At 50.6% G+C, this 27,213-nt stretch overlaps 15 protein-coding genes across 15 annotated transcripts; 4 read left to right on the top strand and 11 right to left on the bottom strand.

Annotated features, from left to right (window-relative positions):
• Positions 1-108: 108 nt before the first annotated feature.
• Positions 109-1,341, bottom strand: BX661DRAFT_179634 (uncharacterized protein; the record flags this gene model as incomplete). Its single annotated transcript, XM_051535258.1, has 2 exons — positions 369-1,341; positions 109-336 (listed from the first exon to the last, which is right to left on the bottom strand). Coding segments are annotated over exons 1-2 (972 nt in total), but the record flags the coding sequence as incomplete, so codon positions are not given.
• An 882-nt stretch (positions 1,342-2,223) lies between these two features.
• Positions 2,224-2,964, top strand: BX661DRAFT_169848 (HIV-1 Tat interactive protein 2; the record flags this gene model as incomplete). The annotated part of the gene is made up of 1 exon (XM_051533564.1): positions 2,224-2,964. The coding sequence occupies one exon, from the start codon at positions 2,224-2,226 to the stop codon at positions 2,962-2,964; it is 741 nt and encodes a 246-aa protein (XP_051393088.1).
• A 201-nt stretch (positions 2,965-3,165) lies between these two features.
• BX661DRAFT_141560 (metallo-beta-lactamase family protein) lies at positions 3,166-4,047 on the bottom strand (the record flags this gene model as incomplete). Its single annotated transcript, XM_051532895.1, has 1 exon — positions 3,166-4,047. The coding sequence occupies one exon, from the start codon at positions 4,045-4,047 to the stop codon at positions 3,166-3,168; it is 882 nt and encodes a 293-aa protein (XP_051393087.1).
• A 931-nt stretch (positions 4,048-4,978) lies between these two features.
• Positions 4,979-6,595, top strand: BX661DRAFT_179629 (uncharacterized protein). The gene is given in 4 exon segments (XM_051535257.1): positions 4,979-5,793; positions 5,826-5,991; positions 6,009-6,085; positions 6,112-6,595. 4 exon segments carry the CDS (start codon positions 5,173-5,175, stop codon positions 6,532-6,534), a joined length of 1,287 nt encoding a protein of 428 aa, XP_051393086.1. The 5' UTR covers positions 4,979-5,172; the 3' UTR covers positions 6,535-6,595.
• On the bottom strand, positions 6,596-9,137 carry BX661DRAFT_179625 (clasp N terminal-domain-containing protein). The gene is made up of 5 exons (XM_051535256.1): positions 9,008-9,137; positions 8,655-8,849; positions 8,377-8,542; positions 7,470-8,335; positions 6,596-7,434 (listed from the first exon to the last, which is right to left on the bottom strand). Exons 1-5 carry the CDS (start codon positions 9,020-9,022, stop codon positions 6,961-6,963), a joined length of 1,716 nt encoding a protein of 571 aa, XP_051393085.1. The 5' UTR covers positions 9,023-9,137; the 3' UTR covers positions 6,596-6,960.
• Positions 8,964-9,418, bottom strand: BX661DRAFT_86628 (uncharacterized protein). The gene has a single exon (XM_051539538.1). The coding sequence runs from the start codon at positions 9,318-9,320 to the stop codon at positions 9,054-9,056; it is 267 nt and encodes an 88-aa protein (XP_051393084.1). The 5' UTR covers positions 9,321-9,418; the 3' UTR covers positions 8,964-9,053.
• A 159-nt stretch (positions 9,419-9,577) lies between these two features.
• Positions 9,578-10,972, bottom strand: BX661DRAFT_179624 (uncharacterized protein). The gene has a single exon (XM_051535255.1). The coding sequence runs from the start codon at positions 10,881-10,883 to the stop codon at positions 9,711-9,713; it is 1,173 nt and encodes a 390-aa protein (XP_051393083.1). The 5' UTR covers positions 10,884-10,972; the 3' UTR covers positions 9,578-9,710.
• A 413-nt stretch (positions 10,973-11,385) lies between these two features.
• Positions 11,386-12,534, top strand: BX661DRAFT_179622 (mitochondrial ATP synthase g subunit-domain-containing protein). Its single transcript, XM_051535254.1, has 3 exons — positions 11,386-11,721; positions 11,910-11,997; positions 12,120-12,534. Exons 1-3 carry the CDS (start codon positions 11,599-11,601, stop codon positions 12,401-12,403), a joined length of 495 nt encoding a protein of 164 aa, XP_051393082.1. The 5' UTR covers positions 11,386-11,598; the 3' UTR covers positions 12,404-12,534.
• Positions 12,535-12,836: 302 nt separating this feature from the next.
• Positions 12,837-14,066, top strand: BX661DRAFT_209624 (MEMO1 family; the record flags this gene model as incomplete). Its single annotated transcript, XM_051538700.1, has 2 exons — positions 12,837-13,170; positions 13,203-14,066. 2 exons carry the CDS (start codon positions 12,837-12,839, stop codon positions 13,910-13,912), a joined length of 1,044 nt encoding a protein of 347 aa, XP_051393081.1. The 3' UTR covers positions 13,913-14,066.
• Positions 14,067-15,535: 1,469 nt separating this feature from the next.
• BX661DRAFT_179620 (uncharacterized protein) lies at positions 15,536-16,554 on the bottom strand. The gene is made up of 2 exons (XM_051535253.1): positions 16,392-16,554; positions 15,536-16,305 (listed from the first exon to the last, which is right to left on the bottom strand). The coding sequence occupies exons 1-2, from the start codon at positions 16,479-16,481 to the stop codon at positions 15,601-15,603; spliced, it is 795 nt and encodes a 264-aa protein (XP_051393080.1). The 5' UTR covers positions 16,482-16,554; the 3' UTR covers positions 15,536-15,600.
• A 263-nt stretch (positions 16,555-16,817) lies between these two features.
• Positions 16,818-17,832, bottom strand: BX661DRAFT_179619 (uncharacterized protein). The gene has a single exon (XM_051535252.1). It carries the CDS (start codon positions 17,662-17,664, stop codon positions 16,930-16,932), a length of 735 nt encoding a protein of 244 aa, XP_051393079.1. The 5' UTR covers positions 17,665-17,832; the 3' UTR covers positions 16,818-16,929.
• Positions 17,833-18,685: 853 nt separating this feature from the next.
• On the bottom strand, positions 18,686-20,922 carry BX661DRAFT_86557 (uncharacterized protein). The gene has a single exon (XM_051539537.1). It carries the CDS (start codon positions 20,769-20,771, stop codon positions 18,861-18,863), a length of 1,911 nt encoding a protein of 636 aa, XP_051393078.1. The 5' UTR covers positions 20,772-20,922; the 3' UTR covers positions 18,686-18,860.
• Positions 20,923-22,516: 1,594 nt separating this feature from the next.
• Positions 22,517-23,717, bottom strand: BX661DRAFT_179613 (uncharacterized protein; the record flags this gene model as incomplete). Its single annotated transcript, XM_051535251.1, has 5 exons — positions 23,538-23,717; positions 23,184-23,478; positions 23,109-23,153; positions 23,044-23,078; positions 22,517-23,017 (listed from the first exon to the last, which is right to left on the bottom strand). Coding segments are annotated over exons 1-5 (941 nt in total), but the record flags the coding sequence as incomplete, so codon positions are not given.
• BX661DRAFT_179612 (HAD-like domain-containing protein) lies at positions 23,572-25,464 on the bottom strand. The gene is given in 3 exon segments (XM_051535250.1): positions 23,572-24,394; positions 24,409-24,639; positions 24,736-25,464. 3 exon segments carry the CDS (start codon positions 25,329-25,331, stop codon positions 23,773-23,775), a joined length of 1,449 nt encoding a protein of 482 aa, XP_051393076.1. The 5' UTR covers positions 25,332-25,464; the 3' UTR covers positions 23,572-23,772.
• BX661DRAFT_179611 (uncharacterized protein) lies at positions 25,443-27,201 on the bottom strand. The gene is given in 2 exon segments (XM_051535249.1): positions 25,443-26,799; positions 26,811-27,201. The coding sequence occupies 2 exon segments, from the start codon at positions 27,136-27,138 to the stop codon at positions 25,703-25,705; spliced, it is 1,425 nt and encodes a 474-aa protein (XP_051393075.1). The 5' UTR covers positions 27,139-27,201; the 3' UTR covers positions 25,443-25,702.
• Positions 27,202-27,213: the final 12 nt, after the last annotated feature.

The following is a 27,213-nucleotide window of genomic DNA, read 5'->3' as shown; positions in this document are numbered from 1 at the left end:
ACGCGCGAGGAGTAGTTTGCTGGCTTGCAGAAGTAAAGCCGGATACACCCTTTGTGCGCCCAAAGCGACGGCGAACCAACTTTCTGACTTCAGACACAACGTTCATACGCCGGGGTCGGTCAGAAACACCAAAAAGTTGAGGATTACAATTGACGGGAACGCAACCCAGTTGATATACATGAGCACGGTCATTGTGTAAACGTCCGACTGGTATGTCATTGTGATATGGTACTGAACGCCGTAAAACGTAGCATTGAATATCCACCACAAAATCGGAGTCAGAGGGTACAATGCTATGCGAATGCAGGCTCTGTACACCCTGCGCACGGCCTGAAGCTGGCGCGTGTCTTCTGCTGTCAGGCTGGTACCCGTGAGCTGCCTATTTTGCTGATGGAAGTTGGCTTATCCGAAGCATCTTTGAGCAGCCGATTCGTCTCAAAAGATGCGCTATTCAGCGCACGACTGACCTTGCGCTGCTTGAAGTAAAGGGTTAAGATGACCCTAATAGACGTGAACACGTTGTAGAGGACAAAGATTGCCGGCACCAAAAGGGTAACAAAGATAATGTAGATAAGATACTTCTTTGTGCCCGGCATTATAGGGTTCAATGGGTGGCACTCATCGTGGCGTATAGCCCAGGCGTACTGTGGAATCGTGTGAATGGCTGATGCGAGGATTGGAACCGCGAAATAAAGATATTCGGTGTATTTTGGCAACGGCTTGCGGGAGGAGCGCAGAAATACCATTTGCAAATTGAATGCAATCGCGGAGGATAAGTAGACAGATAATGCCACACAGAAATCTATGAAAAAGCCATTGACCTGGCACTTGACCAAAGTTTTAGCGGTGAACGACCGAATCGTAAATATGCTCTGGATTAAATCGCTGACGCATATTAAAAAGATTAAGCGCAAAGAGATGCGGTTAACCAGGGATCGGCGCCAAATAAAGACGCTCGTTAAAAAGAGGACCATCGCACCACTAAAAACTGTGCTGATATAGACAAGGGTTTTAACCACCCAAATTTTATTGTTAATTTTGCCGAACATCTCCTCAGCTAAAACGTTTGGATCCTCTGGACCCAATGCAATGTCGCGCCTAAAAAATGGCATGGTGAATATAAAACAAATATAAAATAAAGTTTAAATGTAATGAGATGGATAAATGTAACAAGTGCTGTAAAATTATAATAACAAAAGGACGGAGAGTAGATTGTATGGCTAACTAATGCTAACTCTGACAAAAATGTGGCAGATAGATGCTTTTATTTAAATCAATTTTTTTATAAAAAGTTTATGTTCCAAAGTATGCCTTTAACCGCATCGTGTGTTAATATACAAGCCTACAATTGAAATAACATTGCAGTTCGCACACTATGTATTGTTTATTTTACAATGCTATTATGTGGCATTTGTGGTTATTATACTCTCATGTTCAAAAGAGAGCGTGTGCGGTAGGCATGTTAATTGTACAATCGTAATAACTGCCCAAATTGTACATGGGGTGTATGTAGACAAAGTAGCCCCCTCAAATCAGCCTATGCGCGCAATCACGCTTTGTTTGCATTATCCTGTTTTTCTGGGGCACGCCAACTTTGCGACAGATTTTGTACAATAATTAAAGTTCGCAGTTTGACCTATTGTGTCATAGAGTTTACCAGCAATGTGTATTGCAGCATAATAAAAATACTAGTTTAATGGATATTTTGTGCACACGGTATAATTGCCCCCGTTTACATGCCCTTTCAAATATTGTCATTAAAGATTGCTGGGCGTGCTCTTTAGTGTTCCAATGGAAATGTTTACAATCGCCAGATATTATTCGCGGGCCCTTTATGGTGGCTCCATCACATGCACCCCATGCATAACGCGTTGCGTGCTCCAATCCTAATTGATACGCAACAATCTTATGCTGTGGAAATGAAAACATAAGCATGAGAATGAACATGAGAATGAAGCATGAGCATAAGCATGATTGTGATTTAATTGAAATTATAAACAATTCTGATTACGGATCGCGATTGATTTGACAGCCAATTCCGCTTTTAAAATAAAGTCTTGGCATTGCGACATACGAACAACGCTTGAACACAACGACAGAATGTTGATTTATATACCCGACATCGCTTCTGTAAATTCTGATTCTTTCTTTCTTTTTCTTCATTCCCTTCATCCGCATTTTATTTTATATATTTTCTTTCAACAAACCAAACCAAAACTAGCCATGGCCACCACCGCTGCACTGAAATTGTCTGTTGACAACGTCATTCTTGGCAAAGGCTTCCTTGAGGCCGCCCGTGAGTTTAAAACGCAAACACCCGGCAAGAGTGCTCTCGTCCTTGGCGGCACCGGCGAGGTCGGACGCGAGGTAATCAAGCACCTGGTGGCATCTGATGCCTTTGACAAAGTCACTGTGTTCACCCGGCGCCCTATCGAGATCACCGGCACCAACGCTGACAAGGTTGTACAAAAACCTGTGGATTTTGAGAACATTGCACAGCTGGAGAGCGACTTTGCTGGGCACACGCACGCGTTCAGCTGCTTGGGTACCACTCGTGGGAAGAGCGGTAGCGACGGGTTTTACAAAGTCGACCACGACTACGTGCTGAATGCCGCCAAGGCGTGCAAGAAAGTCCAGGTGGAGCATTATTCCATCTGCAGCTCCAAGGGCGCGGACAAGACCTCGCGCTTCTTGTATCCCAGGACTAAAGGTGAGGTCGACGATGAGGTGATGAACATGGGGTTTGCGCATGCGTCCATCTACCGCCCTGGCATGATTGAGTGTGACCGCGAGGAGTCACGGCCCATGGAGAAAGTTTTCTCGTACCTTCTCCCCGTTGTAAAGCTGGTGTTTCCAAAGTCCGCTGCCGCTCCGAGCTCAACTATCGCCTGGTCAATGGTTTTTGATGCGCTCAAGCCCTCAGAGACGAGAAATCCGTGGTGTTCGAGAACACTGACATCATGAATACGTTCGAGAAGAACCAGTGAGTCCGATATATTTTGAATATACAACAGCAGCCAGCAACGACTGGACCAGACCGGATTAAACCAATCAGACCTGGTTTTCGGTTTCTTATTTGACAACTATTGTAATGCAATTTTATTTTTGAATATGTATGAGACGAAAGCACTTTTCCGCAGAGACCGCACTGGCATTGTCTGCATCTTAGATTGGCACAACCATGCCATCAAAGGCTGGGTCCACGATGAGGTTCTCCTCTTCCTTAAGCTTCTCACTATACCGCTCCAACTCGCTGTGCTCCATCCTGTGGCAAAAGTCAGTAAAGATGGCACGCTCGGGCTTGAAGTATCTGACCTCATCCAGCGCATCCCAGTACCCAAAGTGCGATGGGTGGCTGGTCCACTTGAGCGCATCTAGAATCATCAGCTTGGACCCAGCCATCAGCAACCGAGTCTCGTCGGGAATACGCGAACAATCGGACACATACGAGATGTCGTCAAAGCGGAACCCAGTAAAGTAGAATGGCCTGCCGTCACTGTACGTGCCATGCTCAACCCGTAGCGGCTGAATCGTTATGCCCAGGCATTGAAACGGGCTGAAAGAGTCATGGATGACATGGAAGGCCAGTGAGGGCACTGCGCCTCCGCCCGTCGCCTTGCCCGTGTCCACCAGATACGGGAATGCCTCACCCACGGTACCCATGGTCTCCTTGTCGCAGTAAATTGGAATGCTCAGGTTCAGGCCCATGGTCCACTGTCGCAAATCGTCCAGACCAAACATCGCGTCGGCGTGTCCATGGGTCAGCAACACGGCGTCGACAGTCTCAATGTTGTGCTTGATGAACACTTCCCTGGCTGATTCATAAAACGTCTTGCCGCAGTCAATGACTATGTTTCTGATGCGACCATCCGGATGGTCGACGCGAACGAGCAAAGACGTGTTGCGCCGCTGGTTCTTCCGCCCCTCGGGCGTCATCGACAGTTTGCACACCTTGCATCGGGGGTTGTTGGACGTGATGCAGGGGATGTTTGGGATGCAGCCAGAGGTTCCGGTTCCCAGGAAGATGAGCTCACGGACGCGGGGCATAGATACGACAGGGTCGATGGAAACCATGATAGCAATAAATAAATGTTTTGTGCTGCGGCCTGACAGGAAATGAACAAATCGGGTGTAAAAAACTATAATCGAAAATATTTTTTATTTTCAAACGCAAGACAACAAAGGAGGAAAAGGTCTTGCCATGACGCCAAGATTTGACCTTTTTCAGTGTGTCTAATTGATACCTGCCGCAGTTTTTTTTCTTTGGAGAAAACTGCAAAAAGCGAGGGATAAAGGTTTTTTTCTCTAGAGACGATCGGGGAAATAAAATACCGTGATTTTACTTCGTGTGACCAAAAAATTTCAGCCCCCTTTTCCTCTGCGTTTCTCACCTTTTCTATTTTTTGCACACTTGTATCCGAATATATATATTTTATTGGGGTAGAAGATGTTGAGAACAGCCAAGTTTTTCTTTATCGCAAAACATCACAGTGCCAATGGAAACTTGACAGATAGACGATCAGAATGGCAATAGATGAGATCACCAGAGCACCCTAACGAGTTAGTCATCAATAAAAATATTTTTGCATCTGGTTCCTCACCCAGCAGGGAACAGCGAGCCGAAATCTATGCATGAATGCGAATGCAAATAGTTGCTTATAGTCGCAACAGTTCATGCAGTGAATGCTATTTTGGAGAATGCCAATAACCAAAACATTGTTAGTTTGCAATATGTAAACATGAAAATAACAACAAAATATTGCAAATATTGCAAAATATAAAGTAGATCGGCTGCAACAAAAATGGCGAATATATTTCACAGGACCCTGGCTATAACATCTCCATATCGAGACGGCTGAAAGTTGCTTTTGGCTTTTGTGGATTTTTTTCTCTGAAATCTTGTGTTTTTCATTTCAAAAATAGCTGTTTAATTAAACCATTTTACATGCGCGTAAGCAGATATTTCCAATACGCCACATTCAAATAAGCCGCATTTCTGGTTTGCAGAATGAATAAAAAATTCCTTCAAAAAATATTTAATAACGGCTTGATAAGTGTTTGTTTTAGCCTTTCATATCCTTGCCTTCCTACATCGTATTATTTGCTCTAATACTGGTAACACATACAAAACACCTACCAATCGCACTACTACCCAACACGTCCAAGCAAGCAATGACTTCACCAATTAGCAACGATGATGTACAAGCAGTCACAGATATACTGCGGCTGCTCGATAGCGCCGAAAATAACGATCTGGTGAGGTTTCTAGAGTCTGAGCGCAACGAGCTTTTCACGTTTCGCCGCCGAACAGACCAGTACGAGTGTGCGATTTTAGAGCTTAGAGACCACCTAGACCGCATCTATGCTGTTGTCGGCGGTCTCAGCGCCCTGCCAATGTCCGAAACCACGCGGGAGGTTCTGAAAATCATCGGTGGGCAGACACACAGTAATGATGGTCATCACAGATCGTTGGTACAAATGCCCATGACGCCGCCGACTCTGGGAAACGGCAGCAGCCGGTCAGCAGTGTCAAATATTGCAGCTGTCATAAACCCATCTCCGGAGAGTTCGCCAGATATGAGGTTTGGAGTTGAGCATTTGCCGTGCGCTCCAAAAACCCCGTTTGTCAAACAAACGACAACCGATATAGCAGGAACCCGCTTTGCTGAAAAGGCCATTCAGACCGCAAATGCTGACCACCAGCACGTACTATCCGATTTACAACATACCATAGCCTGCCAGCGCACGGATATCAGAGACCTCGAGACGTCTCTGCGAGAGTGCAGAGCACAGGTCCGGGGACTGCGAAACCAGCTCCACGACAGGAGCTAAAAATGTTTGCTGCAACTCCCAATTCCACCGGACTGCGTCGTATAGAGTCGAGCGTGGTGGGTAACAATAATATACTGGCCCACCTGCACACCACAGACAACGCCTTGCCCGGCGATCAGCAGCAGCAGGGAATATTGATGAGCCAAAGACAGATCTCTTGTGTGGAATTGCCGTAGCCACCAGGGTGTCGTGCGACTCCAGCATTTCTAGTAGCACGTCGTCTGCTTCGACAGGAATCAATGATAGTCAGATGGTAGGTCCGAGCAGCGCCAGCAGCAGCCCTATTCTCGGCGCAGATATGCGCTCAGGCCTTCGCGGTTTGTAAACGGGTGGCCCGTGTACGATGAAGAGGTCGATAAGACCGACTACAGAACAACCGACAAGGATAGTGTCATAGATGCAATGCCTGCCGCCTCTGTTAAAGACAGCATCAATATTGAGATCGAAACCGCCACCATACCCAGCTTTTCAGATTTCCCAGAGGCCCCGCACACGCACATGCTCATGCACATGCACACGCACACTGGCGCAGTAACGTTCAGGTCAAGTGTTGCATCAGAGCTGAATGGCGACGGTGCCTACAACACCAACACTGTAAATGTAACTAAAATGACCACGCCCCAGCTGTTCCGCTCGGTCATGGGCAAGGCGCCCCGGCGGATTTACTCGCGACTGACCAACCGACTCAAGAAAATACCATGAAAACACTTAAATTATTCCACACCTAAGTGTCAATAGCAATATATAACAATGTAATTAAATTTGTCAGGAAAATTGAATTTTTGAACGAAAGAGAAAACCAAAATATTAGATGCTAGCGCTTGACTGCTGATCGACGACGCGCAGTGGCTGTCGCCTTGGCCGTATTTGAAGGGGGCGGCCCACTTGTAGTGGATGCCGCTGCAGGGTTCTGATGTTGTTGATCATCAGCGCACTTTCGCCGCTTAATAATGCGACTCGCAGCGGTGGTAACAGCAGCATTAGACTCTACATATAAAGAAGAAAACAAGAAAGAAGTAACAAATGCAGCAGGGAGGATTTAGTTGAGAGGCGGAGGCGGCAGAGGAGGAAGTGTAGCGGAGTGCGTGTAAAATAAAGCCAGGGCTTGGAATAGCAGGATAATCCGAATCATTCGGTGTACTCACCTGAAACGCGCTTGGCGGACGATGCCGTTGCACGCAGGTACCCAGGTGCAGCAGAAGCAGAAGCAGCAACAGCTGCTGTGGTGGATGCAATGTTATCAGAGCGCAGCGTCATGCGCCTGGGCTGCTCGGCATCGGCATTGGCGTCGACATTGGTTTCAGCAGCGATAACTCCTGCAGGGGCAGCCGCCTTTGCAGGGCGCTGGGCGCGTAGGGCCTCCTCCATGCGTGACGAAACGAGGTTGCGTGATTGCGGCCGCACGGCATGCTGAGCACGCGTCGAACGCACGCTGGTGGTTGGCGCGTTCAGTGAAGAAAACTTGAGTCCAGTGCCGCGCTGCGCCCGCGTGGTCGACTTGGGCTTAGCCTCAATGATCTTTGGGTCCTCTGCCAGTGTCTGCTCGTCGGCGGATTCAGCGGTCTTTTCCGCAACTGCTGGCGGCGTGGCAGACTTGCTGGTCTCGGTCACAGTTTCGTCATCTCCAATGCTGCAACCGAAGCAGTGTCTGCGCCAGCAATAGAAGCAACGGTGGCGACTGGAGAGGCAATACGGCTGCCTGGAACAGTAACTACAGGTGACACCGATGCGTGAGCAGAATCGACAGGCAGCAGCTGTTCGGCGGGGGCAGCGGCAGCGGCAGCCGGTTCTTCGTTTAGGAGCCGTGCCATGGCAGGCTCAGAACCTTTGGGAGACAAGAGGATATTTTCCAGGCTGGGGTTGCGCATGCCCATAGTTGGCGGCGCGGACGCAGCGACAGTTGCAGCTGCGACGGGAGTAAGGATAGAGTCTGCAGTACTTTCAGAGGCTGACTCCAGGGCAATAACTGTAGGGTCAACAATGGACAGTGGGGCTGGCGTTGAGGTTCCGTCGCGACGCACAGCAGTCGGCGCCTGTCTGGTAATCGGGCGTACTGGCTTGGGACGGACCGGGCCGCTGGCACTAACTTGGGCATCAGGCGCAGCCCCCACCACAGGGTTCGCGTTGGGCCTCTGCGCCATTATGCGTTCACGCAGCGGCACGCGCTGCTGTTTAAAGGCAGCAAACTGGCTCTGTGGCCGTCCGCCGGCAGCGCCGTCGTCGATTTTCAAGTACTTCTTTGCCGTCGACGATAGTCCTGCGTGGAAAGCCTCTACGCGCGTGCTGAAGCGCTTGATGTAAATCTCGTACGACTGCCTGGCTGTTGTGCGCGCATCCGGATTGGCATCAACGACACCTGTCGCAATGGCCTTCTCGACAATGGCCAAGTGCGGAGTCAGCTCGGGCACTGTACAACAGGAGATAATGGCCATAAGAAACTTTGCTGCGCTGCTGCGGACTGTTTTGTTGGCGTCCGTGGAGGCTGCGTCGCAGATGCGCGGGTCTGTTCGGGGATGTGCGCATACGTGATGACTGTGGTTAGACACTTGACCCCGCGAGTCACAAATACTTTGTTGGCACGACCACATATCTTCATTACTGACGGGAACAGCAAATCGCTGAGCAATGAGAACCGCAACTCCAAATTCCGCGCCATTTCCTCGACCAACGACAGTGCCGTGCCGCTAAGACGCGTGCGCTCGCTGATCACCTATTAAATATAAACACGAAAGAACGGCTTAGCATGAGAGATATTACATGTAATACACAATAGTCAAACAAAAAAGGTATAGCGAAAGAGTTTCGTCGAAATTGGTACTTACTGCGCTGTTGATATATTTCGCTGCCTGCTTGATACTCGGCACAAATGTGTCAAATTTTGTCGCACCCGCCTTGACCAGGGAAACAAGCCCCTTCAACGCGTCATCAAGCTGTTGCCATGTCTCTTCGTGCTCGACAACATCGAGCTTTGCGACGAGAATGCGGAACTTTGTATCGAAATCGCTTGCGCTTTCACACTATATGCTTGCTCAAAAAATATATGTTTACGATAATAAAGGGGGTCGTGTTAGTACCAACATTTTGACAGGCTGCAAAAATCGACAGTAGAAGCAGTGCTCGGGAGCTTCAAAAAGGGAAACAATGGTGTTTACACCAGCGTTGGCGGTGAGCGAACCTTTGTATAATCCATGCGAGTTGAGGTCTTAAAAGTATGAGCGTTGTTATAGTCTGTAAATTATATATAAAATAGTTTGAATCGTGAGAAATAAAATTACTAAAGTGAACAAGTCAAGCGAAGGAGAAGGAAGAATGGAGAACCATGAAGGGGGAAGGCTCTGGTTTATTCTGCAAGGGGTTGGGGAACACTCGGAGGAACGTTGTTTGCGACAAAAAACAAACAAAAAACGATGCTGCTCAGGCACTATTCGAGTTTTTTGAACTTTGAAAAATAAATCGAGCCAGCGTATTGGGTGCAGCGGAGGATGCATACTGCTGATCCTCGTCTTGATTAAATCCACCAGTCTCACTCGACAAAAGCGGTTATGGAAATTGTGTGTTCATTGTGCAAAAGTAAACGGGAACGATAACTTTGGAAAGTAAAACTTTTTAATTGGCTGCCTGAATATTAGGACCAGAGAGGGCTTGTTAGATCCTTGGCCCAAATGGCGCAGAGTTAAGAATGTAGCTCAGTAGCCAGTTCCTGTTTTTCACCTTTTTTCCATATTCTGGTGGTGTTAACGCCTCACATATTCTTACATATTTGAACCCATTCTCGATTAACAGTCTGAGTAATCAGCGAGCAAAGCGAGCGGGTGATAATGACTAGTCGTTTGAAAAAGTTAAAAATAAACAAAACGTAGAAACAGAAAATGTCCACCCTAATTAGAGGCAGCGACAGCAGCTCTTCTGCGGCGGTTGCACACGGCCTCGCGCAGGTTGTCCAGCATCTTGACCGTGTCATCCCAGTTGACGCACGCGTCGGTGATGCTCTTGCCGTACACCAGGTTGGACAGATCGCCGTCCTCGGGGATGTTCTGGTTGCCCTCGACCAGGTTGCTCTCAATCATCACGCCAACAATGTTCTTGCCTGACTCTGTGGCGCTGAGTTGGTGCGCGATGCTGTCCGAGACAATGGGCTGCTTCCGGAAGTCCTTCGAGCTGTTGCCATGGCTGCAGTCAACCATCAGGCGCGCGTTGACACCAGCCTTGGTCAGCTGCGCGACATAGTTGTCGACATACTTCTCCTCGTAGTTGGGCCCTTCGGCGCCACCGCGGAGGATAATGTGGCAGTGCTTGTTACCCTGCGTCTCAACAATGGCGCTGAGGCCCTGCTTGGTCACCGACAGGAAGCAGTGGGGCGACTCTGCCGACTTGATCGCGTCCACAGCAATCTTGACGTTGCCGTCGGTGCCGTTCTTGAATCCAATGGGCACCGACATACCCGATGACAGCTCGCGGTGCACCTGCGACTCGGTGGTGCGCGCGCCAATGGCACCCCAGCTGATGAGATCTCCAATGTACTGCGGTGAGATGGTATCCAGCAGCTCGCATCCAGCCGGCAATCCCTTCTCGGAGATGTCCAGAAGCAACGTGCGGGCCTTGCGCAGGCCCTTGTTGATCGCGTAGTTGTTGTTGAGGTCGGGGTCGTTGATCAGGCCCTTCCAGCCGACCGTCGTGCGAGGCTTCTCAAAGTACACGCGCATGACGATGCACAGGTCCTCGGAGGAGGTCTCGGCATAGGCGCTCAGGAGATCAGCGTACTCCAGGGCTGCGGTCGGGTTGTGGATCGAGCAGGGGCCGACGATGACCAGAAGACGATCGTCCTCGCCCTGGATGATTGCTTCAGCCGCCTTACGGCCCTTGACAATTGTGGCGGCAGCGGACTCAGTCAGAGGCAGGTCCTCCATGAGGATCTGGGGCGGGATGAGAGGGCGGATGCGCGCAATGTTGACATCGTCAAGCTCGTTGAGAGCATGGACGTAACGGTGGCTGTCGTTGGATTTGCCGCTCATTTTCTGGTCTTCTGTTTTGGTGTTGGATGCGCTGGGCATAATACAAATGTGAAAATATAAAGTAAAGAGAGAGAAGGTGGAGAGCTAGTGTCGTGTGCAAAAATGGAAAATGAAAATTAAATAAGAAAAGGCCGAGAGAGAAAATGGAGTCCCGACTCAGGGCCCTTTTATATGCGATAGCCAAATTGGGCGGACGAATAAAAGGCTCAACACTTTTCCGCTTTGACCAATTTGGATAACAGCCCACGCCAAAAACTATCGCTGTGACTCATGGCTTGTCACTTTCAGCTGTTTTCCAAGCTCGCGCCGTCTCGTATTGACACGAGCACCAACAATTTCTAAAGATCAAAATTTTAGCTTTTTAGAATTTGCAATCTTTTTTTTTGTTAATCTCCAGGCCGTTTTCGGTTCGCGAGCGGCCGAGCCGCGCTGCTGTTGACGTTAAGCGGGCCGAGCCGTGATAAGCTCCGGGGAAAAAGGGGCGGACTGTCTTTCGAGCTTTACGCGCATTTTCTCCCCCAAAGTTTCAGCCGTCCGCTAATAATGCTACGGGCTGGCAAGAAAAAACATACTGTTAAAAGCGGCATACATCCCAAAAATAACGCTGCCTGGAATGCCCGTCGTATCTTGGCATTTCATATTTTTATCTCTTCTTTTTTTTGTTCCGTTGTCCGTTTTTCTCATTTAATTTTTCACTTTTTTGTTCTTGTACAAATTGGAAGCATTCAGAGCATATATCCCATTACATATAAAAATGTCCATGCGTGTTCTCTCCAAGACTGCCCCCGTCACCCGGGCCTACATTCGCTATGCCAGCACTGAATCCACTACCCAGAAGGCCGGGCAGGTCGTTCCAATGCCACAGGCGCCGTCAAGTGTAAGTATTTGTTTTATATTGAGCAAAAAGGACGACAGATACCTTTGGCCAGAGATATAGCTAGAGTGCGTTACACCGCGGTTCCATGTCATTCAGGCTGGGCACAGCCATTTTAGTTGAGTTGTGCGAATGCCCAAACAGCAAGCTAAACGATTTTCTTTTTTTGTATGTGTGCACTATTAGCCCAGGGTCTGACCAAGTCGCTTTGCAACCTGTACAAGATCGTCACCGGTCCTCTGCCCGCCATTGTTAAGGGTCCTTTGAACAAGGCAGTCGGTAAGTGCTTCAGCAACAAAACATAGAAGGCCTCTGCATGTATAACAAACTTATTGAGCCTCTATGATCCAGCTCACTAAATGGAGATCTTTTATTTTTATATTCAACCTTTATTGTTATAGGCATCTTCGAGCCCATCCTGTACTACTCTGAGGTCGTCTACCACTTGGGCAAGCAGGTCGTTGTCCGCCAGAACTTTACGCTCCCGGCCAAGGCTGACTTTGCCGCCGCCGAGACCCAACTGTTCAAGGTCCTCGAGTTTGTCAAGGTCAAGAACATCAAGTCAATCAAGGATATCCCCGTCGAGCAGTGGAAGAACGGCGCCATCAAGACCTTCGAGCTTTCGGCGCTGTTTGTTATTGGCGAGATTGTTGGCCGCCAGAACCTGATCGGCTACAAGGATTAGAATGTTTCCATGTGCAAAAGCTTCAATTATATTACTGAGACCATATTAAATCTTTCCAGGTGCAAGCACGCGGAATTTACTGTATGTTTTTTTTGGTAGCCAAAATAAGAAAAAGGTCAAGATGCATGAAATTCAATAATCGAAAAAATACAATGTGATTTTGAAGATTTGATTAAGGGCTTGCTTAGCAATTCATTCATGCATCAGGCATGGATGACGACGACGGTGTTGATGTTGATTTTTGCTGTCGTCACCTGCGCGCCTTGTGTCCGCTGCTATTTAATTTTCTCACCGTTCTCTTTGTACTACTCTTGCTTTTTTATCATTTCAGCACCTTGTTCTTTTTTTGGTTATTATTGCTTACAAGTACCATTTGACATCATCCATCACCTCCCTCTTCTTTTTATATATATTCTTGTATACCACCATCGACATGTCTACTCGCCGCGCAACTCACGCGGGCAGCTGGTACTCTGATAACGCCGACGAGCTTAGCGGGCAGCTCGATAGCTGGCTCGACATCGTGCCCAATCCAGTAAGTGAAATCGAACCCGCTGGCGACAAAACCCCCGTGCCCATCCAGGGAGCACGAGCAATCATCGGACCGCATGCCGGATATAGCTACAGCGGAAGCAATGCAGCCTTTGCATACAAATGCATCGACCCCACGCAGATCAAGCGAGTGTTTATTCTCGGCCCCTCGCACCATGTCTTTCTTAACAACAGGTGCGCACTCAGCAAGTGCAAGGAGTACAGCACGCCGCTGGGTAACCTGCCCCTTGACTTGGAAACTATTGAGAATTGAAGGGGCATGGGAATTGGCAGACAATGAGCCGGGATGTGGATGAGGACGAGCATAGCTTGGAGATGCATCTGCCGTATATTTTCAAGATATTTGAACGGCAGATCGATCGGGTTTCTTTGGTTCCTATTTTGGTAGGTAGCCTGAGATTCGACGGCGAGCAGTATTATGGCGAGCTACTGGCGCCGTATCTGGCCGACCCGCAAAACCTATTTGTCATTTCGTCGGATTTCTGCCACTGGGGCAGCCGCTTCAAATACACGTACTACCAGGAATTGAGCCCCGACGGACAGCAACCCACTGGCCGAGCGACGCACCTGGGTAAAGCGCGCGGCGGCGGCGGCGGTGGCAGGCAGCTGCCCGGGGACACTCCAATTTGGAAGTCTATCCGCAAGCTTGACTGGGACGGGATGGAGGTTGTTGCGCGTATGGATCATGCGGGATTCAGGCGCTATTTGGACGGCACAGAGAACACCATTTGCGGAAGACACCCTATTGGCGTACTGTTGGCTGCTGTAAATAAGCTGTATCCCCACCCCCTGGCAGAGGGGGCCCTGGAGGGGCAGCATAATGGTGGCGGTGATGAGGTTGATTGGCCGCGGCTGCACTTTGTCAAGTATGACCAGTCGAGCAAAGCCGTTGGTCCGGCAGATTCCTCGGTGAGCTATGCATCAGCATACCTGTATTTGCCAAGTCTGAATATGTAAACATACATGATTCTTTTTTTGGAAAAAGCGGTCATGCGGAGGTGCATTTTTTTGCTTTCAATCGAATAAAACATTTTTTTACTTCTGTATCAATTAAAATGAGGAGCAGAATATATATACATACAGTATATATTAGGCGATGCAAGATTGGCACACAACCAAAGCCAAAGGTCATGGTGGCGGCTGCTATGGAAATATTATTTAGGACACATTGGAGAGAAAAAATTGCGTCTATTTCTCAAAATGCTCCCATGCACATATATGAATCGTTCAAAATTTTTTAATAAATTGGATTCAGGCATTAATTCGCATTAATTTGCAGTGATGTGTGTGCTGCACAATGCAACAAATGCACAATTAGTTTTCTTTGTTTTTCTCAGAATATATCATGAATTAATTTGCATTGAATATGAAAAGTACAAAAAAAAACAATTTGCTCATGTTTTTTTTACAATGAAATTATTCCAATATATCGCTTTTTTGTTTGTCAGTCAAATTGCATTCCAGGAAGACAGTAAATGCAACTAAAAAAATAACACTCTTGGAAATATGTATGGATGGATTTGATGGCGTTCATTTGTGGCTTTTACGTGACCAAATGAAAGAACTGGCCATTGAAAGATGGAAGAAAAATATCAATTATAAAAAACAACGCAAGACATGTATCAAGCGTGGTAAAATTTTTTAATATTTAAAATTAAAATGAGAAAAAATATATACCTTTTTGTTTATTAAATGGTCGAATCACACGCGTATATTAAAATATTCCGATTGTTTTGTCAAAAAAATTGCAATTTATGTTTTGCACATGCAGCGGCATTGTGCGGAGACAGAGCAAAAAAAGAAGAAAGTAGGAATGAATAAAAAAAAGAAAGAGTAAAACAAAATAAATAAAAAAGCAGCGCATGTTGCGCACACCATTCTAATTTTATTTTGCTTTCGCTAAAAAGTCTCTTTTTCTTTCTTTTTCTTTTTTTTTTATTTTTTATTTTTCAACGTTTCAGTAAATTTTACACGCGTAAAAAAACAAAATAAATTCTCGTTCGTGCACATACCTTCTTCCCCTTCCCCTCTTACTCTTTGTCTATTTGCGTTTACTAGCTTTTTCGCTGCATCATTTCATTTCATTTCACACATATATATATATAGATATTTTACTTTACTTTTATTTTTCCATCTACATAATGACCAGTGCTGGATCCATAGCATTCACGCCAGTGTCTCCCAGAAACGACCCAGCAGCAGCAACATCAGCAGCAGAAGCAGAGAGCAAAACACTTTGGCAGGCGATGATTTAACACCAGCTGAACGTGAGGATCTGATTAATGAGGCCGAATGGGGGTTCCGTAGTTGGCTTCGGAAAACAGGACCACAAACAGGATACGTCTTGTATCCCAGTACAAGGCAAATACTAAAGTCGCTACATACACTGTATGCGACCTTGATGAGGTTGACTTTACAGATATTACAATGTGAATCACACCAGGTGGTGTGTTTTCTTTTTCTCCTTTTTTTATTCCCTCGGTGACAAAGTCATCCAGTCAAAAATCCATGTTTTAAAAAACAATTAAAAACATGCTTGTAAAAATATTTTTAAACATTTACTCTTCTTTTTCTATAATATAATATTGTATTGCAATTAATTAATGCCGTTTGTATTCTATACACACCAAAGGTGAAAAATCTAACTATTTTGTTTTTTGCTCAGAACCAACAGGTTCATCCGCATCTTCAATCACCTCCATATCCTCAGCATCAAACTCGGTTTCAAGTTCAGCCAATGGCGTAGCCCACAGTTTCTCCAAGTTATAAGTTTTCCTTGCCTCAGCTGTCATCAGATGAACCACAAACGATCCCAAATCCACAACCATCCAATCCTCACTCTCCCTCCCATCCACATTAATCATAGCTGGCACCTGCATACCCTTAGCACGACTCCTATCCTTAATAGCCCTTAGCATAGACTCAGACATAGCCCGCATATGCCTAGTGCTCTTCGCCTCCGCAATAACCATCCGTGCAGTCCACTCACATCTGTCGGAAACATCCATAACAACTACATTTTCCGTATCCATTTCCAAAACTGCCCGACAAAGCTCGAATAAACTACCTTGGGCGAAATCATCCACGTTCACTTGGGGTCTTCCCAGATGACTAGCGGCGCGTCGTTTCCATAGGGGCTCGGCAAAAGTCGTATCAACATACCACGAATCATCACCCTCTACTTCTACTCCCTCTTCTTCATGATTTTCATTCAAGGTGTCGAATTCCGGGTAGAGCCCTGGGACGGTATGTGGATCAAGTCGTTCAATTTCCGGTGCCAGATCAGATTGACGCTGATGTTGAGCGAGTTCTTCAGCAATATCGTCTTGCGCCTGTTGTCTATGAAGCTCCTTTTCCAAATTGGATGAATTAGAGAGGGACCCTGGTGGGAGAGCTGGCGGAGTGCGGTGGTAGTGAAAGTCTTGTTTTTTTGTACAAGGTATTGGGAGTTGCAGAATAAGTGTGTGCGTGTGTATTTTGTTAGAGCAGGTTGCGCGAGTCGCAGGTGTTGGGTTATTTTCCACATGCTTTTTTTTTTTTAAAAATGAATGATTTGAGAATAATTTAATAATTTGTGTTAATATAAAAATTATAAAAAAGATAAAGAAAAAAGTAAGAGTGAGTGAGTGTGAGAAAAATTGTAGAGAAAAATTACTATAATTTTTTTTTTGATAGAGTGAGCTTTTTTTATTTTTATTTTTATACCGATCAATCAATCGGTGATTTATGTTCATCCGATCAAGATAAATAAAAAAATTGAACTAAATTGTATCCAGAATCATACTAATATATTCAATATTTGTCGATATAGTATCTCTTCTTTTTTAATAATTCAAATGATAACTTAAATAGCAAAAATAAGAAAATTGTAATTATATAATACAAACGAGAAAAAATAAAGAAAATTAAAGAAATCTATACACAAGAAAATTAAATAAAAAATAGTAAAAAAAACCCCTTCCCTTCCTATTCGGTTAATGTTCTTCATCAGACTCCTCTTCCATGATAACACTAACAGGTCTTCCACCACGCAAATACCCAGCATTACTCCCCTGTGTAATGGAAAACTTTGGAATCACAGCCGCCACTGGAGGGGGAGCAGCAGCAGCAGCAGCAGCAGAAGGGGGGGTTGTAGTTACTGGACTTTTCAGCACCCTATTAGCCAAAATATCCTCAATCGCCCGATTAACAGCCACAGCCAGTTCAGCAACCGAACTCGCAGGATACGCCGGAATAAGCACGGCCAAAGCACGCTCACAAACTAAATAAAACTCGTTTGATTCCAACTCCACTACACGTCCCAAATCCGCCAAAATCCGGCGCAAAACCGCATGCGCTTGCGCCAAAAGCGCACTATTGACGACCACAGATCGAAGATCAAACGATGGCAACGAGCCTGGCGATGCAAGCAAATTATCCGTTATATGCAGTCCCAGCCCACCACCACTGGCATTCTCATTATAAGGCAGCAGTGACAGGGGCGCAAACAAAGATGGCTGTGCAGACAGCTGTGGCAGTGGAGGAAAAGTATCCTCGGGTTCCGAATCCGACGACAAATCCTGCATCGGATTACTCTTCTCCCTCGCTTCACTGAACCTTCTCAAGTAATTACTCTTAATAGCTTCGTAGTTTGCCGGCGGCAAAAAATTGGCCTCAGCCGCACGCCTCTGGGCATCCAAATGCTCAGGCGAATACCATACGCGATTCATAGACAAAAACGCCGTAACCGGAATCCACACATTGTAAAACGGAACGGCCAAGGCGCTATATACGAGGAAATACACAGCCAAATGCGCTTTACGCGATACCAAAAGGAGCAGCACAGTGGCGGCAAGGAAGGCGCCGGTAATTTCCGAGACGACAATCGCCGGGCTATCGCCAAATACCGAAATGACAATCTCCAGGTACAGCATGCAAGTGGCCGCCGGCGCCATGAACGGGAAAAGCAGGTGTGCGAACATTATTGGCCATACGCGCTTGCGCATGCGGCCACGCTGGATATCAAACAGCGTTACGAGTCGCGAGCGGAACAACTGGCGTTCATAGGGGTCGAACGCCGCCATGCGCGCGGGAGTCACTTCGATCTCAGCACGGCCATTAGACTCAAAGGCCCATCGGCACTGCGGAAACCGCCGCACCAGCCTAGGCACCAGCAGACAGTCATTGGCCGGCCACGTGCGGTGCCGACAGCGCACTGATGGTTTCATCAGTGCGTCCATTGACGCCACCAGCTGGTCATCGCCGAGACATGGCTCGCCATCGGCCAGCCGCACCCGGTACATAGTGAAGAGCTGGTCGGTCGGGCAAGTGGTGCCGCTTAGGCTCTCGCAGATTGGCGACACAAAGTGTCGCAGGTAGAAGGACACAAAGTGCAGCAGCTGCGGAAGCGACGCCGGTCGGCCCACGGGGTAGAGCGCGCCGGAGAGCGCAATGGTGGCGGGCTTGCGGTGCATGTGCGCAACCAGCTGCGTGATGGCCAGCGGGTCGAGCATAATCGAGGCATCGAGAAGAAGGCACTGCGCGAGGTCGCCGGGCGCATGGCCCAGCTGCGTCATCTGCGCCTCCAGCTCCTCCTCGAGAAAAATTGTCTTTGCGGTGTTCTGTTCTTGCTGCTGCTGCTGCTGCTGCTGCCTGGCCCTGGCCCTGCTGCTCGCGCAGGCTGCGGAACAGGTTAAGCACCATCATCAGCGAGTCCACCCGGCCCTGGTACGCCTCCTTGGCAGCCACCACATACGCAATACGATGTCTTCCGCACTCATAGAAACCAGAGTACACGCGCGCGGCGCCCAGCCCCTCACCAGCGCCAGCGCTATTACTGGCGCCGTAAAACTTGGATCGCTGGCGCCGCCGCCATGCGACAGAATGCGCAGGATGCTTCCGAGCACAGCAGCGTCGCCGTCGTTGATCACCCACAGCAAGTCTGTGCATCGGCATGCGTCGACCGCGCAATTCCTTGCAGCGTGCGCGTGAGAGTCTCGATGGGCTCGTCAAAGCACGGCACAACGACGAGGCACGATGACACGCCAGCCGCCTGCTCCTCGTCGCCTAGCGCCGCCGGAAGATGGCTGCTGGCGCTGCTGCCATCGTCGCCGCCGCCGCCGCCTCCTCCACCGCTGCTCCCGCTGATAACCGCGCGCCGCGCCCGAATGGCAGCGTACGCCTCGGCCACAACGAAGCGCACGAGCAGCAGCAGGAAATACAGGCCAAAAGTCACCCAGGCGACAATATTGGTGTTCGCGCAGGCAAACGGCGATTGGGTGTCCAGCACGGTGCCGCGCAAAAACAGCGCATCCATGCACTGCTTGTACAGCGCCGCGTCAACGTGCTGCAGCGCATAGAACGCAGCCGAAATGTCCTGGCCGGGGCGATCAATGAGCAGCGCGGTGAGGCTCTCGGGCAGAAACATTGTCTCGCTGCGCGGCGTGCGCATGGCGTCGGCCGAGCCATTGCGCATAATAGGGTCGGACGCGTACGCAAGGTACATGGACACGTCGTAGACGCTGTCGTCGAGGACCACCCACGAGGTAGCGGCGGACGCGTGGCGGTCGCGCACCTCGGACGCGTTGACCTTGACAACGCCAACTTTGCTCGCGGCAAACTGCGGCCAGGCGCCGACCAGACAGGCCGCGCCACTGGTCTGCGGCGACTGCGGGAACGGGCACTGCGCCGGAAAATCATCGTCCATGCCGGCAAACAGCGCCGACTCGGCGTGCCACCGCTCGACAAAGCGCCGCGCACTGTCGCCGGCCACGCACCGGTCCAGCAGCGCCGCCGTGCGCCCTGGCAGCGTGGGCCGCACGGCCGGCGCCAACTGGCCCAGCAGCGGGAAGACAGCCGACACGTCGTAGCCGCTGTACCCGTGCATGGCGCTGCCAAAGCTGGTGCGCGACAATGTAAAGTCGGCCACGATGCCGTTGGCCGCGACGAACTTGCGCGCCGCCACGTCGGCCGCCGTAAACGTCTGCGCTGTGCTGCACAGCGCCTTGGGCGCCAGCACGCCCCACATGATGAACGCCACGCTGGCCAGCGCGAACGCCAGAAGAAACCCGATAGACTCGGTGTACGCGCCGTTGTCGCGCGTGCCGAACCGGTTGTAGCCGCCGGGCATCGCGAACGCGCGCAACGCGCCCCAGACGCGGCTGCCTACGCTGCGCCCGGCCGCCGGGGGCGCGGCGCCGGGCTTGGGCTCGTCGCCGCCCGTCGGGAACGCGTGCATGCGCGGCGCCGGGCTGGGCGCAACGCTGCTTTTGCTGCGCAGCCGCGGCGCCCTCAGCTGCAGCCACTGCGGCCGCCCCCAGCCGCGCCGCCACCGCCACCGCGAGTTGTCGTGCGGCCTGGGCGCGAATGCTGGCGGTGACCGCAGCGGCAGAATGGTCGATGTGCTGCCGCCGCCAGAGTACTCGCCAGGCCGAATGCCCGGACTCGACACTGGCCAAGGCCGGATCGGCATGCGCCCCCCTCCTGTACTGCCGCCGCTCCGCCGCCGCTGCTGCCTGCGCCGGCCGTCTTCCGGCGCCGCGCCTCCAGTCGGCGCCAGCCGCGCTCCAAGCAGCTGCGCCCCCTCGGCGCTGCCCTTGCGGCGGCTAGCCACCATCCGCGCCAGCCTGCGCGACCGCAACGCAATGCGATTCCCGATCCCGCCGCCGCCGCCATTGCTGCCGCTCCCGGCATCGCCAACGCCAACGCCAATGGCATTGCCATTGGCGTTGCTGATATTACTGCCGGAATTACCGTCCAGCCTCCATCCATGAGGCGACATCGCAGCCGCCAGCTGCTGCTGCTGCCCGCCTCCCTGCGGCACAAGGCTGGCGGTCATGTCCTGGTCGTCGCATATTTTGAGCACCTCGTCGTCGTCAAATACATTATACGAGGGTGTGGTGGTTAAGTTTGCGGCGCGCTGGAATACGCGTTCTTCGAGGGGCGTGAGTGGCGATGAGATTTCCCGCGAGTGTGTTGTTTGTTGTTGTGTTGTTGTTTGTGTTGTGGCTGTCGTTTGTGTTGTGGCTGTTGTGCCGAGCGGCATCATTGAGTCTGATCTGCCAATGTTTATATTGAGTGAAGGAAGTGCAACTCCTTCTTTTGCTCGTTGTCGAAGCCTGGATGTATGCTGATCTGTGCTGCTGTTGCCGATCGGAGCTGCTGCTGCTACTGATGCAAATGGCCGCTGTATCTGGCTATTAAAGCGCAAAGTGTAAATGAAAAATAAAATAGATTTAGTTAGAGTGGACAACAAAAAAAAAGCAATAAGGAAAGGAAGAGGAAAGAAGGAAAAAGAGATACACAACTAGGTCTGTGTTGCAAGCGGAATAAAAAAAAGCGGGCAAAAGGTATTCTGTAAAAAGACACATGCCCCTTTCACACACTCACACAACTCTTTTTTAGCTCTTTTCTATTTTATTATCCCCCGCACGCTATTTCTCTTTTCACAAACAAAAATGCGCATACATACATACATACATACCATACATACACAAAGTAAAAAAGGGAGGGGGGGGAGAGACAGGAAAAAAAATAACAAATGTTATAAATAGCGCTCTTTTTTTTTAACCATCCAACTAACCAGCTAACCAGTTGGAATAAAAAAAAGATTTTACACCTTTCCTCCAGCTCTTTAAGCAAAAAAAATTGAAGTCTATATTTTTTATTTATCTGCATCTTGTTCTATCATTATCAAGGTTCCTTACTTTAGTTCTGATTTCATATTAAAAAAAACATCACTGTTAAAAAAATAAAACATCAGTCAACTCAACTTACCCTTGATATCATTTTGGTGAACGTCATTTTCTGCTGCCATTCCCGCACCTTCTTCCGATGATATCCACACTCCACTTGTAGTTGGCAAATACTCATATTCTCGCTTTGAACCCCTCCTGCGCATTTACTTGCTTTTTTTCTTTTTGAAATTTCAAAAATAACTGCGAAAATAAAATAAGAAAAGCTTAAGAATAATAATTGTTTGTTCCCACACTTTTATTTTTATTCTACTGTTTGGGTCAAGTTTGTTGTGTGGGGTGTAAAAATAAGGGAGAAGGAATCATTTACAGGTCTAAATAATAATAGTAGTAGGAGTAGGAGTAGTAATTTTCTGCATGTGTAAATAGATAATAATGAAAGAATGGAAAGAGGAAGGAGGAAAGAGAAAGGCGCTCGGCCCTGAGAAAACCTCACCTGGAAAAAGAAAGAAAAGAAAAGAAAAAGTCCAGAACCCCGCTGTTAATCAGACAAGGAAAGCAGGTGTCCCGTCTCGCCTCTTGCAATCGGTTCACCCGTCCGCCCATTCATCCCATCGATTAATTGATTTTACTTTAATAGAAAATCAATACAAAACATCACTCCTTTTTTCTATTTGCTGTCCTCGCCAACCACATCCTCCCACCTGCGGCCCTTGAGCAGCTCAACCAGGCCATCCTTGATCTCGCGCGCCTTCCCAGGCCCATCAAACGTCATGCTGCTGTAAAGCTGCACAAACGATGCTCCAGCCCTAGCAAACGCCAGCGCATCCTCCGCCGACGTAATCCCGCCACACCCAATAATGGGAATGCGGCCGCCAGTCAGCGGTACATCCTGCGGGTGGTCTCCAGGGCCAGGGACTTCAGCGGCGGGCCACTCAGCCCGCCCTCCTCCAGGGCAACCTCCGAGCCGCGCACCTCCGCAGGCCGGGTCCTTGTGGTGTTCGCCGTGATAATCCCGTCAATCCCGTACTCCAGCGCCATCTGCGCAATCACCCGCAGCTGATCTACGTCGTTGTCCGGCCCGATCTTCAGCACAACCGGCGGCCGGTACTCCGGCATCTGGTCGCGCGCCCGCGTCACCGCCCGAACCGTATCCTGCAGCACCCCGATATCCGACGCCGCCGCAATGTTCTTCACATTCGGGCAGCTCACATTGATCACAACATAGTCCGCATATGCGCCCAGCTTGGCTATGCCGCGTGTGTAGTCCTCGAACGACTCCGCCGCCGACGCCTTGTTCTTGCTCAGGTTAATCCCGAGCAGGCGGTCGGGCAACGCCGAGCGATTGACATTGCGCGTGAGCTGCGCCACGGTCTCCCCCTGGCGCTGGCTTTGCGCGCCAGCAGACGCCAGAACCGCGACCGCACGCGCTCAGCAAACGCCTCCATCCCCTGGTTGTTCAGGCCCATGCGGTTAATCACCGTGCCGCAATTATCCGCGCGGAAAAGCCGCGGCCTCGGGTTCCCCTGCTGCGCCACCGGCGTCACACTGCCGACCTCCACGGCGCCAAACCCGAGCGCAAACAGCGCGTCCACGGCCTCCGCGTTCTTGTCGAACCCTGCCGCCAAGCCCACGGGGTTACCCAGCCGCTTGCCCCACAGGGTAGTGGCCAGCAGTGGGTCGTCTGGCTTGCGGTCCACCGGGTGCACCCCATGCTTGAGGGCCGTGATCGCAAGATCGTGGGCTGCTTCGGCGTCCATTAGGCGCAGGAGTGGCGTGCTTATGTACTTGTGGATCCCGGCGCTGCTGTCTGTTACGTAGAGGTAGCCGAGGCCTCCGACTGCTAGTGTGCTGGCTGTCCAGAGATGTTGCGCAGCGTTGAGGGCGGCTGCGCCTTGCTGCCGAAGGACCTCTGCGCGGCTGACAGGCGGAGCCCGGGCGCAGCGCTGGCGCGGCGAGCGGCGATTCTAAACATGATTCCAAATGAAATGTAAGCTGAAAAATAAAATAAAATAAAAGGTAAAAGGTGAATTGAAATAATTTGAAATCGAATTTGAAGAGAAAAAAGAAAGGAGAGAGAGAGAGAGAAAGGGAGGGAGGGAGATAATGAAAAAAAGTGGTGATCGCCATCTTTTTATTTCATTGTTAGATTTTTGCTGCGTTTGAAAAGGCACCGGCGCCCGCACGCGCGTTCAAGATGGCCTTCACAGCCTCCACAGCCGCCATCTCGGCGCCCACACGCACCCTCACCACAGCCATGCCCAGGCTTGAAGCAGCTTTCAGATTCGCCGCAATATCATCGACAAACACGCACTCCCGCGGCCTCACATCCAGCAGATTACACGCCATCAAGTAAATGGCCTCCTCCGGCTTCCTCATCCCAACCGCCGCTGACTCAACAAAGCAACCAAACAGCCCACGCACGTGCGCATCCACAGGCTCCGCCCCAAAGCTATTGGTTAGCGCGCCCACCCGGTATCCCTCGGAACGCAGCCACCGGATCAGCGCAATTGTCTCTGGAATAAGCGACCGGGTTATTTCCACCATTCGCGCGTATAACACCGATCCGTTTATCCGCGCACCCGGCGATGTCCCCGATACCGTGGGCAGAACCAAATGCCGGTCGAGGCCATGCCGCTTGACGTACGAAAGGTAGGCCGAATTGTTTTGCTCAAAGTCATTGAGCTCGCGTGTCCAGAGATCGAGAAAGTCCTGGTGGGCGAGCTCGCCGCGCTCGTATTTTTGGAATGCGCCTTGGCTGCCTTGTCTGGATATGCTTACGTTGATGTAGTTGGGGGTAGTGAGTTTTCACGCTCGAACGAGGAGATTGCGATGAACGGTGATCGGACCACAACCCCGCCAATGTCAAATATCACAGCCTTGATAGGAGTGTGGCCAGACATTGTTGGAGCATAAAGCCAAGAAAAGAAGCGGTTAAGGACAGAAAAACAATCGATAATGAACAAGTGGGAGAAGCAATAAAGGGGGACAACAGGAGAGTCGCAATAAAAGCTAAGGGTGGATTATCCCCGTGTATTTAAACCCTTCTTGAAAAAAAACAGGCAACTCTAATTTCTCCACTCCAAACATGTGAAAATAGAAAATCACTAATTGTCCTTCTTGCTCTTTTCCACAGCCTCGACAGCCTCCGCAGCATCGACAGCCTCCGCAGCCTCCACGGCCTCACCGCCCTTGGGCTCGACAAGTCGGCCAACGGCCGGGTACTTTGAGGCAAAAAACCCCTCCCACTCATCCAAACACTGAATCTCCGACGCATCCAGCCCCTCCAGCGCGTCAATAGGCCCGTCCAAATCCGCCAACATCTCCTTTGCAAAGTCCGACTTTGCCAGCCCGCGCGACGCATCCCGGCCGGCAAAATTGGCATACGGCCCGCCCGGCCCATAGAACCCACGGCCACGCGAGACATCGTAAACTGTACCACGCACCGCCATCAAAACCTGCGTGCCCTCGTCGCGCCCGTCGAACTGGGCGAGCTCGTGTGGCGTGTAGTCTTTCTGCGCGGGAATCGCTGCCTGCTGCTGCACGGACCCCATGGAGAACGCTGGGGGTTGGCTGTTGCTGAAGTAGCTGCGCAGCGCGAAAAACACAAATATCCCGAGGAAGACGAGCGCGCTTGGGTTGGAGAATGTCGTTAGCAGCGGCTGGAAGAACCGTGTGAAAGACTGCGTGGCTGCATCGCTCATTGTGATTGTGATTGTGATTGTGAATGTGAATGAGAATGCGAATGTGGATGTGAATGTAAAAGACAAGCAGGTTGAAAAGATAAAAGAGGTGTCTTTGCTGAATTAGATATTTTTAAAGCAAAGCAGAGCAAAGGGCTTAAAAAAGAAGGAGTGAGCGAGTGCATGGGTTACGAGGGAGGGAGAGAAACAGGTGGCGCCAGCTCTTTGGTTGTCGAATGCCCATCGATTTGCCAATCTCGACAAGATCGTAAAGCGAGTAGCCAAGCCGTGCGCGCACACTGCAGTGGTAATGTGACCGGCCAGCTGCAGTTAAAACAGGGCCACTCTTTCCCTCGCGGGCCACACCAAAACTCAGGCCCCTCACCCACAACTCAGGCAGTCATATCAGTCACAGCAACCTCGTGCAGGTACGCGCCCAGCAGCTTGATGCCCTGGATGTAGTTGCGGCGGTCGATCTTCTCGTTGATCGAGTGCGCGCCGTCGTCGGCCGCGCCCATCGGCAGCAGCAGCACGTTGACATTGAGGTTCTCCTCGAATGTCAGCGTGACCGGAATCGACCCGCCCTCGCGCGTCAAGTCAGGCTTGACGCCGTACACGAGCTCGGTGGCGCGCGCGCCAGCCACAAAGTTAGGGTGGTTAGGCGACGAGTACCACCAGCGGCCGCCATGCGTCTCGATAACGCGCATGCGGTTCTTGCTGCCCAGCTTGGCAAACTCCTTCTCGAGGAACGCCGTCACCAGCTCGGCGACGCGCTTGGGCTCCATGTTGGGCACCGTGCGCAGCGAGAACTTGCCCTTGACCTTGGCCGGGATCACTGTCTTGTCGCCGGGCGAGTAGAACGCGCCCTCGACGCCGTGGATCGACAGAGTGGGGTAGCGCCAGCGGTGCTTCAGCGTGTCGCGCTCTTCGGCGTGGATAATGACGTCGTGCTTGAGGTCTGTGGCGAGCGCAACGTGGCTGAACTCGAGGTTCTCGTATGTGAGCTCCTCCTCGTCGGTCACGGGCATGACCTGGTCGTAGATGCCCGGTATCTGGATGCGCCCGTTGGTGTCGACCAGCTTGGACAGCAGGTGCACCAGGTCGACCATGGGCTCGTGCACGGTGCCGCCAAAGACGCCCGAGTGCAGGTCGGCGCCAGGGCCCTCGACCTCCAGGTGGAAGTAGCTGACGCCGCGCAGCCCGTGCGTCAGGCACGGCTTGTTCTTGCCCAGCCAGTAGTTATCGCTGATGCACACGACGTCCGTACCCTTGAACCACTTGTCAGCCTGGTCGATAATAATGGCATCCAGGCCCTCGCTGCCGCTCTCCTCCATGCCTTCGAAGCAGAACTTGAGGTTGACCGGGAAGTCCAGCCCAGCCTGCTTATGCGTCTCGACGCACAGCAGCCACCCGAGAATCGGGCCCTTGTCGTCCGTTGATCCGCGCCCGACCAGCCGCCCGTCGTCCATCTCCACGAGCGTAAACGGGTCTGTCGCCCACCCTCCTCGAGCAACGCCGGCTGCACGTCGTAGTGCCCGTACACAAGCACCGTCTTCTTGTTGGCGTCGTTGCCGTACTGCCCCAGGATCACGGGCGGCAGGTCGAGCTCCTCGCCCTCGAGAATCTGCTTGCCCGGGTCAATGCGCTTGCACTGTGCACCCAGCTGCTCCCACCGCGCCTGCAGCCACTCGCCCATGCGCACAACTTCGCCGCGCTTGGATGCGTCGCTGCTGACGCTCGGGATCTCGACGACCTCGCGCAGAGTCTCGATAAACTTTTGCTGGTTCTGATCAACGAGATCAAAGTACTTGTCGACAGTGTTTGCCATCCTAATTAGGGTGTTTAATAAGAGAAAATAAAAGGTGTTTGGTTTGGTTTGGTTTGGTTTGGTGGTTTGGTTCGG

The sequence above is a fragment of the Kickxella alabastrina genome (assembly GCF_025024165.1).
Source record: "Kickxella alabastrina strain RSA 675 chromosome Unknown BX661scaffold_6, whole genome shotgun sequence".
NCBI lineage: Eukaryota > Fungi > Kickxellomycota > Kickxellomycetes > Kickxellales > Kickxellaceae > Kickxella > Kickxella alabastrina.
Note: the sequence above shows the minus strand (reverse complement) of the source record. Positions and strands in the feature narration are given on the sequence as shown.